At 35.1% G+C, this 12,003-nt stretch overlaps 1 protein-coding gene across 2 annotated transcripts; it reads right to left on the bottom strand.

Annotated features, from left to right (window-relative positions):
* Window positions 1–316: 316 nt before the first annotated feature.
* On the bottom strand, window positions 317–4,800 carry LOC120206228 (RNA-binding protein BRN1-like). Of its 2 annotated transcripts, none has more exons than XM_039205947.1 (9): window positions 4,583–4,800; window positions 4,286–4,368; window positions 2,959–3,010; window positions 2,732–2,857; window positions 2,513–2,592; window positions 1,549–1,728; window positions 1,045–1,342; window positions 803–946; window positions 317–712 (listed from the first exon to the last, which is right to left on the bottom strand). In XM_039205947.1, exons 1-9 carry the CDS (start codon window positions 4,752–4,754, stop codon window positions 585–587), a joined length of 1,263 nt encoding a protein of 420 aa, XP_039061878.1. In that variant the 5' UTR covers window positions 4,755–4,800; the 3' UTR covers window positions 317–584. The 2 variants fall into 2 exon arrangements, with proteins under 2 accessions (XP_039061878.1, XP_039061877.1); XM_039205946.1 differs by having other exon boundaries at window positions 1,045–1,390; window positions 4,583–4,754.
* Between the last annotated feature and the right edge of the window lie 7,203 nt (window positions 4,801–12,003).

The raw sequence follows: 12,003 nt of genomic DNA, 5'->3' as shown, positions 1-12,003 counted from the left end.
GAGATAAAAATATTAATCTTATATTATAAAGAAAAAAAAACTAAAACCTAAAAGTAATAATATTTATATGTTATCATATATACCATTTTTAAAAATAATTTCTGTATTGGATTAAACTTTAAAAATATAAATAATAATGACCCGTGACACACATGACGACATACAACATTAATTCACCTTTAATAAGAAAAAAAATACAAATCCTGAATGTATATTGATGAGAAAAATAATTGAACAGCAGAAAACAGATTTTAAGCACCACATTTAGGGATCATGGAATGTCCCCCGCAAAATTATACTATGAACAGATAAAGCACAAGGAAAAATCAATAAATTAATAACTAGCGCTTAAAATGGAATTTAATGATACACAGAATACAAATGGTGTAAGGCACGGTTGTACCATGAATTAGTTTCTGGGATTTTGATCCCATGAATCAATTACAAGGATGGGTTGAGACCTACAGCCACGGGTTATCCTTAATCCATCCAGAATGCTGATACTGCGGTCAGTCGATCTATCCGAGTTACTTTCGACCGTGCGTATGGACATTTTCGGCTTCATTCTATGTTCCGACTCCCTGTCAATAAGGTGTTTTCGGTTTGTTGTCTCTCTTAAGCTGAACCTTCAGTTTCTTGCCGCCTAACTGGCATCCGTTCATCGTGTTTATCGCATTTTGAGCAGCTGCTGGAGAGTCGTAACTTACGAATCCTGCAAAGAGGGGGTTCTTGAGAGAGAGAGAGAGAGAGAGAGCTCCTTACTGCTTGTATCAAATTGGAAAGTAAAATAAAATGCACTCACCGAAACATTTACTAGCCCCCGTTGCTTTGTCGACGAAGATCTTTGCACTTAAAACCCTGCCGAAACCTTGAAAAGCATTAGCCAATTCCTGATCACCGAACTCCTGAGGTATGTGATATATAAATAGATTTGCACCAGGTGGACCTAGGGCAGAACATAGACTAATTAATCAATAACATGCCACCACAAAGAATCTGTTTTCAGAGAAGACAACAGAACTAAGATGAAAATAGATAGCAAACCTTCAATCTGACCTCCCGAACTTGTACCAACGCCGAAAGATGCTGAAGAATTACTGCTTGTATTTGCTTGTGACATTGAACCAGGTGAAACGGTCAATGGACGGTGGCCCATGATTCCTCCTGGATATGGCATGGGGTACCGAAGGCCGTGCACGCCCGGGTAGCCCGAGCCAACGTAATTTCCAGGAGGCATAGCATAATTTCTAGGAGCAATATTGGGAGCGAAGTCGGGTCTTATTCCTCGCAAAGCACTTTCTTGGTTTACTGGAGGAATCATATTGTGAAATGCAGGCTGAATCTGCATTGGTGGAAAGCGGTACGGCATAAGTCCATAACTTCCTGGAGCCTAATAAATGATGAGATGATCATGATCAATCACATTAAGATATAAATGCCATTTACAACTCTGTTACAGCTAAAAGGAGGAACAGAACCACTGACTATTCGCTAAATATGCCATTTATGAACTTTAAAGATTGCTCCATGCAGAGAAGGGAAAACTACCTGATATCCATATCCATTGTATGGGGGAGCATAACCCATTGGCAAGGCTCCAAACAATGAAGGATTCTGTGAATCAGAATTTGGTTTATTCGAAGCTTGAAATTGGGCTGTCTGGGCCCTTCGTGCTTGTCTTTCCTTCTCTGTATCTGCCCATTTGACAACGAGAGGGACACTTGAACCCTAAAATAGCAGGAAAAAAAGACCAGCATATAATACACCTTTATTTGAAAATAACTCACTCACCAGACATGATAAGAAGCGACTTAACTCATGTTTGGATTTTTGAAGGGGGCCTTTTGATTGAAGATCAACAATCAAGTAAATGATCCAGGTCTAGTGAAAACAATATTCCCAAATGTGTACAAGCACTTTGTAAATAGGTAGGGGTGTAGAAGGAGATTCAGATGTAAGCATTACTGTATCTTGGTCAAGATAAAATATGGGTTTCTAACAAGAGAATACTTGCTTGATAACTTTGATACTAGTTGAAACATGCAATTAACCATAATGATGGTTTTTTTTTTGGTTCATCACAATAGGAGGGAGGGAGATGGGTCACATCAAGCTTGACTACTATTCCAATGCCAACTTATTACAATCTTTGCCACTAGAACTACGGATTTTTTCACATGATGGCTTTCTTTTCATGGATTGCATACATAACAGGGATATTGCCACAAAAGTCATCTTTTGATACCTGGGAAAATAATTTCCATATTTATATGGGAATTTTTACTGATTTGAACTTTATCATTAAGCTAATAAAGTATAAAGGGATATCTAAAAATTTGATATCATAACTTATTTTCTCAGAATGAAAATGATTAGTACATAACTGTTATAGTTCAAATGCATTGAAACATTTAATATGCAAAAGAGACCACATAAAACAGGTTAGAGACTCAGAACAATCTTTCAGGTAATTTGTTGATTTTTAACAGCAGAAACATTAATGAATACAAACCTCCATTTTATGCTTTCCATTAATGGCCTGCATAGCATCAAGGGCTTGATCTTTAGTCTCATATTTCAAAAAGGCACAGCCTGCCATAAAGAAAACAATACAACGGCAATTCAAATATTCAAATCAACTTAAGATTGAGGCTTTATTGTTTATAAAATTAAGCACCTCGAACATTTTCTTCTTTAAAGAAAAGGATATCCACGATCAAAGAATAAGTACCTTTACTTGTTTGTTGTGAACCTCTATTAATCTGAAGGTCCTTTATGGTTCCATATTTAGAAAATAAAGCAGCAACTTCAGCTTCGGAGACATTCTTTGGCAGCATGCCAATGAAGAGCTTGTGCTCTAGTAGAAGAAAACAACAAATCCTGGTTATGCATAAATAGCCTTTCCAAACTCATAGGCAGAAAAATGATAAGAATTTATTTCACTCAAGTTATGTATACCTAATCTTTCCAACTCGCCATCCGCATACTTCACTTGCAACGGACTAGATGCCTGAAACAGAAGGATAAAAAAGAATGAAAGATGGGTTCTGATCAGGTTAACAATAAGACTCACACAGTAAATGTAACACTCCGAAATCCGGCCTAGAAGTTTCGTTTAAGTAAATCCGACCTTAGAATTGGTAAATTTTGAAATTCAGAACTTAATTGGAAGAAATGCAAAGTTGAAGGATCTAATTAAATTAAAGTCTGACATTTAGAGAGCTAGATCGAATGAAATCTAAATCTGGTGTCTTAACCGGAAGATTTTGAGAAAATCAAGGACCTTATTGAAAACGGGTAAAAACATTAAGTCTATTCTTAGAACCCTAAGATTCTTTGGGGATACATTTTGTAATTTCCTAATTTTTGGTGTAAAGCTAAAATGATAAAAATATATATATATAAACATTTCAAAGTTGGCCTTGGAAGGCCTCAAACCCGTGCCCTGCGCTTGGAGTGCAAGTTGCTTTACCGCTGTCTAGATGCAATGTCTAAATCGAGTGTTGAGAGTTACAGTGAAAGTGATCTCTGATTCTCTATGAACAGTAATATGACATCGGACATGTGATTACAATAAAGAACTTCAAATTGAATTTTCCCAAATCTTATCCTTAAAAGTATGACTGACAGGATCAAGACATCAAGTTACCATTTACCAATCAATCTAAATCTTAGACCAGGGGGTATATCATGTTGTATAAAAAGCATATCTGACAGCACCACATCAAAATACATGTTAATCACCAAAGCAAAAATCGTAAACATGACTTGCCACAGTCCATCCCAACACTAGAGAGGTAAGCCATAAATTAATCCGATCATACAAGTAACCATCTTAAAATAGGTTGATCAACAACCTTGTTTCAGTAGCAGTATAATTCTAATGATAAGCTACGTTTTGGCTCCCTATGCAATTTTATGCAGGCCAATCAAATACGAAAGGCATTCACTAAAATAATATGGTAGAACGACAGACTCAAGATACCAATTCACTTCAGATGAGCTAGAATAAATAATTATCAACTTACACACTCTTACATTCTACAGCTGCATTATCTGCGTGTACCCTAATCAGCATGCCAGAGCAGTTAAGAACTCCTACTAAGTTTGCTACAAAAAGCCAAATGGACACAAACTAGTTCTATATGCCGACGACCTTGGGTGCTACATTTACAAATTAGCTGCCGGAATAAGCTAATTACGTCAACTTAACTAACAATGTGGCAACGGATCACTAAAAGGCAAGGCAAAACAAGGAAACAAGAAATTTAAAAATTGAACTAACCCCAGGCAAAGTCTTCTTATTGTGACAAGCATTGATCGCCTTATCGGCCTCCTCTCTCGACGGGCATATAACAAAGCAACATCCTTAACAACATATACAGCAAAAAACACACACGAAAAAACCTCAAAATTAGGGTCCTAAACACCACAAATCTCACTCCAAATTAAACGAATCAAGCAAATCACTAAAAAAAAAGAATAAAAAATCCAACAAAGAAAGGCAAAGAGAAATGCGAGAGATTTGAAACTTTGCAATTAAACAATAAATTTGCTGTGAGAAAATAAAAGGAAGTTGAACCTCTAGAGGCGCGAGTGGCCTTGTCCCTGATGATGTTGACTTCATCGACCAAAGCAAACTCGTTGAAGATTGCAAGAACTTGAGCTTCCGTCATGTGCTTCGGCACTTGACCAACGAACAGCTTCACGCACTCCTCGCTCGTTGTGCTCTTCTCCTTTTCCCCCTCCGCCATCAATGCCTGCCCTTCCTCCTCTCTTTTCTCAAACAAAATTTGTCTTTGATTTTAGCGAATTTATTTATTTATGGTTAATTTTTGGAGTCGTCTCTTCCCCGATGGCAAAGTTGGATTTAATGTAATTAAAGGACACACACAGAGCAAAAGTAGGGATGGTGTTTGGATTTATTTACGATACTGCCCTTACAGCTGTTCAACACCTAGGCATTTAGCCGGATGTACTTTGAAGGAATGTCATTATTGAATGACGTGATTACCCTTTTATACTTTCTTCTGTCTGATTTGGCAAATTTTATTTTATTTCTTTTGTGATTCCTATTGACTGTATTGCATTTGAATAAATTTCTGATTGGTGTAGGAAGAGACACTACGCTTAAAGAATGAAGGCGAAATGAAAAATTAAATATGATAGGATGGCTAGTGGATCGAGTGGGGCAAGTTGAATTTAGGAGTGTATGCTGAGGTCAACGTTCCTCTCCGTTTCATTTTCCTTATGGTAAATTACACCTAATATCATTTAATTATAGATTTTAGAATAAATATTTTTTAAATAGATTTAAATGTTACTTAATTAAATATTAGAGTACAAAGAGTTCTCTTTATTTTTTTTCTGACCTACTTTGATCATTGGTTCGAATATTAAGTGATTTTGTCTCTTACTATATCAATCTGTTCGATTGTAATCTATTAATCGTTAACTTCCGTTAACTCATTAATGAAAACTTAAATTGACAATGAAAATATTAAAAAAAATCAATTGTCTTCTTCTTTTACTTCTTGCATTGCTAATACTGTTTTGCTCATAGTATACTCTTCTCCTTTATATCCATACGATGTGAGCACGCAACTTTTCCCTCCAACATCGCTTCTCCAACAATAACCAAGAAACTCAAACTTTCTCCATGTCCCCTCCCTTGCTAACAACCATAGAACCATCACAACGCTCCGACACCATGTTCTAAAGAAAAAAGCTATCTGCACGAAATGACTTGTAACGCTCGTTTTTCACCATGTTTTCAAGAAAATTTTAAAATATTCTATATTAATTTAGAGCATAATCTAGAATCATATTTACAAGTAAAAGGGAAAAACATGGCAGAATCAGGTGGAGTGAAATGGATTTGAAAAAGGTCGATGCTCCAACTGAGATTTTGGCCTTATATTCAAAGTACCAACTCTTCTTGTGGAAATGGGTTGATTCATTCATTTCCCTTTCACATCTATTCCCACTTTCAGTTGATAGCAAACCATTTTTCAGAAAGTTAAAAAACAAAAAACAAAAACAAAAGATGTTTCGAGTGTCCTTTTCGTCCATCATCGCCCTAATGCAACTTTTTTCAACACTGTACGACAATATGCTCTTTTCTTTTTATGTGATTGGACTGCTTTTATTAAACATTTAAGTATGAATTTTTAATTATTTAGAATTCATTTAGTTGATTAAAATATGAATCATTATTTTTGAAAATTTTAAATTTGAACAATTATATCTATGATATACGTGTGCTATTAATAGTTTTTTTAAATAAATATTATATTATGATTACTTCAAAATGTTAAAAAATGAATTCATTATATCGATAAAATCAATTCCACACCATTAATCATGTGCCCCTTTCAGTCTCGCAAGACACGTGGAGTGTTAAAACATCTTTCAAGTAATACTGCATGCACTGTAACGAGATTAGTAATCTTTTTTTATCACTTTCCACAAAAAGAAACGCAAATAGAAAGCATTTAAAAGTAAAGAGAGTAAAGGAGAGGTCTTACTTTCCACAAAAAGTAAAATATCCTTTTTATTTTAACGAGAGAAGGGTCAGGAAGTAAAAGCGTAGAGAAAGGGTACAAGCGTGAATTACTCTGAAAATCGAGGTGGAAAATACGCCAATAACTGGTCTTCTTCCTTCCAAAACACTGCTCGTGTGTTCCGCTAGCAACTTGCGCACCGAGTAACGTATTTTTATACAGCTAGTGAGAACTGTAAACTTCCATTGTAGTGTTCTTACCTTAGACCTTGGGATGTATTACCAAATTTAGAATTGAAAGAGTGGCCATTTCTCCCTTGTAATAAAAAACAAGTTCAAACCCAGAAAATGCCAAAACACTGTGAATTTCTCAAAGGTGGAAACGAATGATTTTTCACATTTGCAGTGGAGGAGGTGATGGTGGACAGAAGTAGCCGTCCATGGGATTTTATAAGGGGAGGAGAAGGCTAATGCAGTGAATTTAGATAGAGGCGGTAATTTCAATATTCAAACCTGCCATTAAAATAATAGCCACAAACTTCAATGAATGCAACAGATTTATATGGAAAAAATAAAGAGTTTCCATCTACTATTGGGCCTTTCCAAATCCCATGAATCACAAAATCCAATTCCTGACAAGATAAAACGCTTTTTGTGCGGTTTGATGTTATCGTCGTTTCACTGTTAGGATTGTGGTCTGTCCAATCGCCTTTTACCATACCACATGTCATAAATGCTGTAAATTAATTGAAAGATTTCACTAATATAATATTAATATATTAAAAATAGGGTAAAGTATAATAATAGTCACTGAACTTTTTTAAAGCTTTCATTTAGGTCCCTAACTTTTAAAACTTGCAATACAATCCTCCAACATTTAGTTCGTTTGCAATATGGTCTCCGTCGTTATACTGTCGTTAGTACGTTTGCAATATGATAACTGAACTTTTTAGGCACTTGTATTTAGGTCCCCCAACTTTAAAAGCTCATATTCCTTTTCAATCTCGAATTTTCTTTTTCGCTAACTTCTTCTCATTTTCAATGTAACTTTCCAGTCGGGGATGCATGGGAAGTTCTAATCTAACTTTGAATTATGTGGAGGTGTTGACTATAATAAGTGTTCATTTAGAGAAGACCCGACCAAGGGACTATCGGGATCATCAACGATTCAAGGTGTAATGTTAGATACAAGTCATCTCAGGTGAAGCATAGACGTTCTCTGAAATGCTTGTGAGAAAAAATGGGGTTAGAAATGCAGAGTTGATAAATACTACAAATATGAACTAAGCATCATTGTTGAAAGTCACCAACAAAGCTTAAATTATTTTGTATAAATGAAATATTATAATTTCTTCGTTTAATCATTGTGGTTAAAGATTATCCAACAGATGGTCAAATATAATGAAATCCCAAACAGCACATTCACCTCTCAGTCTCTTTCGCAACTCGAAAGGCATCATGACAATGTCAAGTAGCTGCTCCAAATATACTACCCTGTCATGATGTCTTTTGAGTTGCATGCATGCATAATTGTCTTCTAAAACTATAATTCAATACAATTCAACTATAAAATTTCCAAAACATGTAAAAAATCCAATTCATTCACGATATATCTGTAACACCCCTCAACCCGTACCCGATCCGGATACGAATCCGAGGTGTCACACTGACATATCAAATCATTTACTTGCATAAAATAGTGAGTAATTTAAAAACTTTTATAACATATAATTGACCAATTTACATAAAATACATTTTCATTATTGCAAAACCGATCAGAGCGTGCATAATTCACTTATTCATTTACATATAACTTATTCAAAGCGTGTACAAAATTATTCTGAGATTATACAACATATTCTTTTGAATACATGCCAGCATGAACTTATATATATATACTAACATACATATTGTTTATTTATTTTTTTCTGATCTGACCTTCAGTAAGGAGAACTGATCTGTCTTGCACCCCAACTATCCATAAGCTTGTAAGAACCTGCGTGTGAAATACTCACACGCTAAGTCTATGACTTAGTGAGATAATAAACATATAATGTAAACATTATCTAATAATCATACATAAACAATTACTACTATCATTCCATACAATTCATATACTTTTACATGTAACAAATACATATATAACACATATATATATATCATTATTATGCATATCTCTTATCACTATCATTGATTCCTTTTATCGTATGATCTTATAATTACCCTTGTACAATCATATATCACACATAACATTTCATAAGGAAACAAGTATATCATCATATCAAGTTTTTAATATTATCTCTTTATTAACCCATGGTATATATGTGAGAACTGTAGATACGTGAGTCTATTGAGGTTGTGCACCATTATGCGATCACCACAGCTCGTATAATTGCACCGAAGTGCCACGTAGAATTGAACCGGAGTGCCGCGTAGAATTGCACTGTAGTGCCATATAATAATGTTCATAAGGACCACATATCATTCCTTAAGAATCATATACATATACTAGGGACCAAGTATGTGTCTCACAAGACTTCACACATGTTCCAAAGAATATATATATATCCCGAAGAACCGCGTAGACCCTCGACTCTTGGCATGCCAACTATACCCCTAGCTCTCGTATAATATAACATGGGCATTATTATTTATGTTATCACACTTTCACATATTCACATGTACATGTCACTTTCATATGATTCATATTCATATGTCATTTAACTTGTAACACTTCTCATGTTCATATAACATGAATATCACTAGTATCTCTTGTTATAAGATGCTTCACATATATTATATATATCACATTCATCTCTCCATTTATTTACATAAGCAACATAACATTTACAAGAACATATCCACACATATAATCAAACATATATGCATTTTCATGTCATTCATTTCACTCTCTATATCCTTATCACATAGCTTATTTGATCTCTCATGTTCTTATGTAAGCACATATATATATATCACACAACACAGAACATGTTAAACATATCACATACAATAACATTTTAAGAGTTACTTCTTACTATAGTAACTCCGTCAGTGGCTCATCGTAAGCCAATGTCAGTTCTATAAGTACAATTTAAATTGCACTCACCTTAGTCTTGTTTGCTTTGAATCAATCCTAATCCTTCGATTGTTCCAGAACAATATTACACTCTAAATCTACATAACAATACATTGATATATATCAGTATATGTTGAAAACATTTTGATATTTCGATATAACAAATTAAGTTAAATGAATTTTAAGATTTTTCAAAATGATTTTCTAAGTATATTCGATATAATTATTCGAATATCAAAACATTACTCAAAATATTTCAAAAATCATTTTTTAATCCTTACTTAAGTGTAAAATTAAGTTTTAATCTTAAAACAATTTCAAAATAATCTTTCAAAGTATTTCGAACCATTTCAAAGCCAAAAATTCCAGATTGCTCAGAGGGAACCGATTCCCCCTGAATGGTTTGGCTCCGAGATTTCCAGAATGCTCGGAGGGAACCGATTCCCCCATAGGGGGTACCGATTCCCCCCTTGTTCAACGGTTGAAATATTTGAATTTTACACTTAGGGAACCGATTCCCCATAGGGGGTACCGATTCCCCCCACGCTCCAAACTGTTTTATTAATTGTTTTCACACTAAAACGGCTATATGATCTTCACTAATCATCCCCAACGTTCAGAAGAGATTCAAGGTGTATTTAAACAAGTTCTGAAGCCCTTGATCAATAAGAAATCATAGAGAAACAAGAGAGAAAGCATCAAACACCAAGTTTGTGCAAATCAAGCCAATTTTCCTTTCAATATTCATTTTGCTTTCAAGAACACCATTTGTGCTCATTTGTAATTATCTTTGAGTGTTCTTTTCTTGTTCTAGAATTGTGCAAACATCTTACCTTGTGAGGTTTTCTTGTAAGTTTGCAAATTTGTAATCTTCTCTTTGGGAAAAAGAGTGTTCTCAAGAGTTGGGGTATACTCTTGAGGGATTTTGTAAGGTTATCTCTTTGGCCTCAAAAGAAAGAACAAATTAGTGAATTTGTTGGAAAATCCTTAGTGTGGATAGCTAAGGTAGTGGACGTAGACTTTGTTTGAGAAAGTCGAACCACTGTAAATCGCTGTGCAATTTCTTTCAATTTTTCTGCAAAAGCTTCCACGAAATTTTTATTTGCCAATTCACCCCCTCTTGGCCTATTCCGTCAATCGATTAACTCAACAATTGGTATCAGAGCCTAACTCATTTGAAGGTTTAATTGCCTCTTGAGTCGATTCGGGAAGAGTTATATCGATTATTAAAGTCATCAATGGCCTCCGCTTCAAACTTCGACTCCGGTCTCGATTCGATGCCCGTCAACAAGCCTCCTTTCTTCAATGGAGCTAACTATGCCTATTGGAAAAATAGAATGATGTACTTCATTCAAGCAAGTGACATGGGAGCATGGAATGCTGTAGAAGAAGGATACATCAAACCTCTCACTCATCCAAGGTTGTGGAGTGAAGGAGAGACAAGAATGTTCCAGCTCAAATCCAAAGCCATCCATATTATTTTTTGTGCTCTTGGACCAGATGAATACGGAAGAGTTTTATCGTGTACAATCGCCAAATAAATATGGGACAAGCTTCAAGTCACACATGAAGGTACAGATGAGGTAAAGAAATCAAAAATTAGTATTCTAACGCATAGCTATGAAAATTTCAGGATGAAACCAAATGAAGACATCAAAGCTATGACGGATAGATTTTCAACGATTGTCAATGGTCTCAAATCATATGGAGAGATCATCTCAAATGAAAAGCTTGTGAGGAAGTTAGTCTACTCCCTCCCAAAATCATGGCAATCAAAGAAGACGGCAATCATCGAGTCTAAGGACCTATCGTCCTTAACTCTTGAAGAACTTATCGGTTCACTCCTCACTCATGAGATGATGCTTGAAGATGAGGTGGACCTTGATAAAGTTGAAGAGACACCAAAGGAAAAGGAGAAGAAGAAAAATATTGGAGTTGCTCTCAAATCCACAAAAGATGAGAGTGATTCTAATGATGATGATGATGACAAGGAAATGGCATTGTTTGCCAAACGGTTCAGAAAAATGATGAGACCTTACCAAGGAAGAAAATTCAAGCGAAACGAAGGCCTCAAAAATGAACCAAAAGAGAAGGACCCAATCATTTGCTATGAATGCAAAAAGTCGGGGCATGTCAAATATGATTGCCCACAATTGAAGAAAAAGGGTCAATCAAAGAATAAGCACAAGGCTCATGTGGCTATATGGAGCGATGAAGAAAGTTCCGATGAAGAGGAACAAGAAGTAGCAAACTTGTGCTTGATGGCATTCGGGGAAGATTCTAAGGTAACCTCTAACTCATCCGATTTTGATGATTTATCTTATGATGAGTTATTTGAGGAGTACAATGGGTTGGCTTCGGATTATGAGAAATTGTTTTTAAAATATAAAAATGATGTTTCAAAATTGAAAAATGAAAACAA

Source organism: Hibiscus syriacus, unplaced genomic scaffold, assembly GCF_006381635.1.
Source record: "Hibiscus syriacus cultivar Baekdansim isolate YM2019G1 unplaced genomic scaffold, ASM638163v2 tig00013386_pilon, whole genome shotgun sequence".
NCBI lineage: Eukaryota > Viridiplantae > Streptophyta > Magnoliopsida > Malvales > Malvaceae > Hibiscus > Hibiscus syriacus.
This window is presented reverse-complemented; position numbering and strand designations above follow the sequence as displayed.

Excerpts from the sequence above, each read along its gene's own strand:
- LOC120206228 (XM_039205946.1), bottom strand. The coding sequence starts at position 4,754 with ATGGCGGAGGGGGAAAAGGAGAAGAGCACAACGAGCGAGGAGTGCGTG. Across the intron at positions 3,011-4,285 it reads ATAAGAAGACTTTGCCTGGG|GCATCTAGTCCGTTGCAAGT; the intron begins GTTAGTTCAATT and ends CTTCTGTTTCAG. Across the intron at positions 1,729-2,512 it reads ATGGAAAGCATAAAATGGAG|GGTTCAAGTGTCCCTCTCGT; the intron begins GTTTGTATTCAT and ends CTGCTATTTTAG.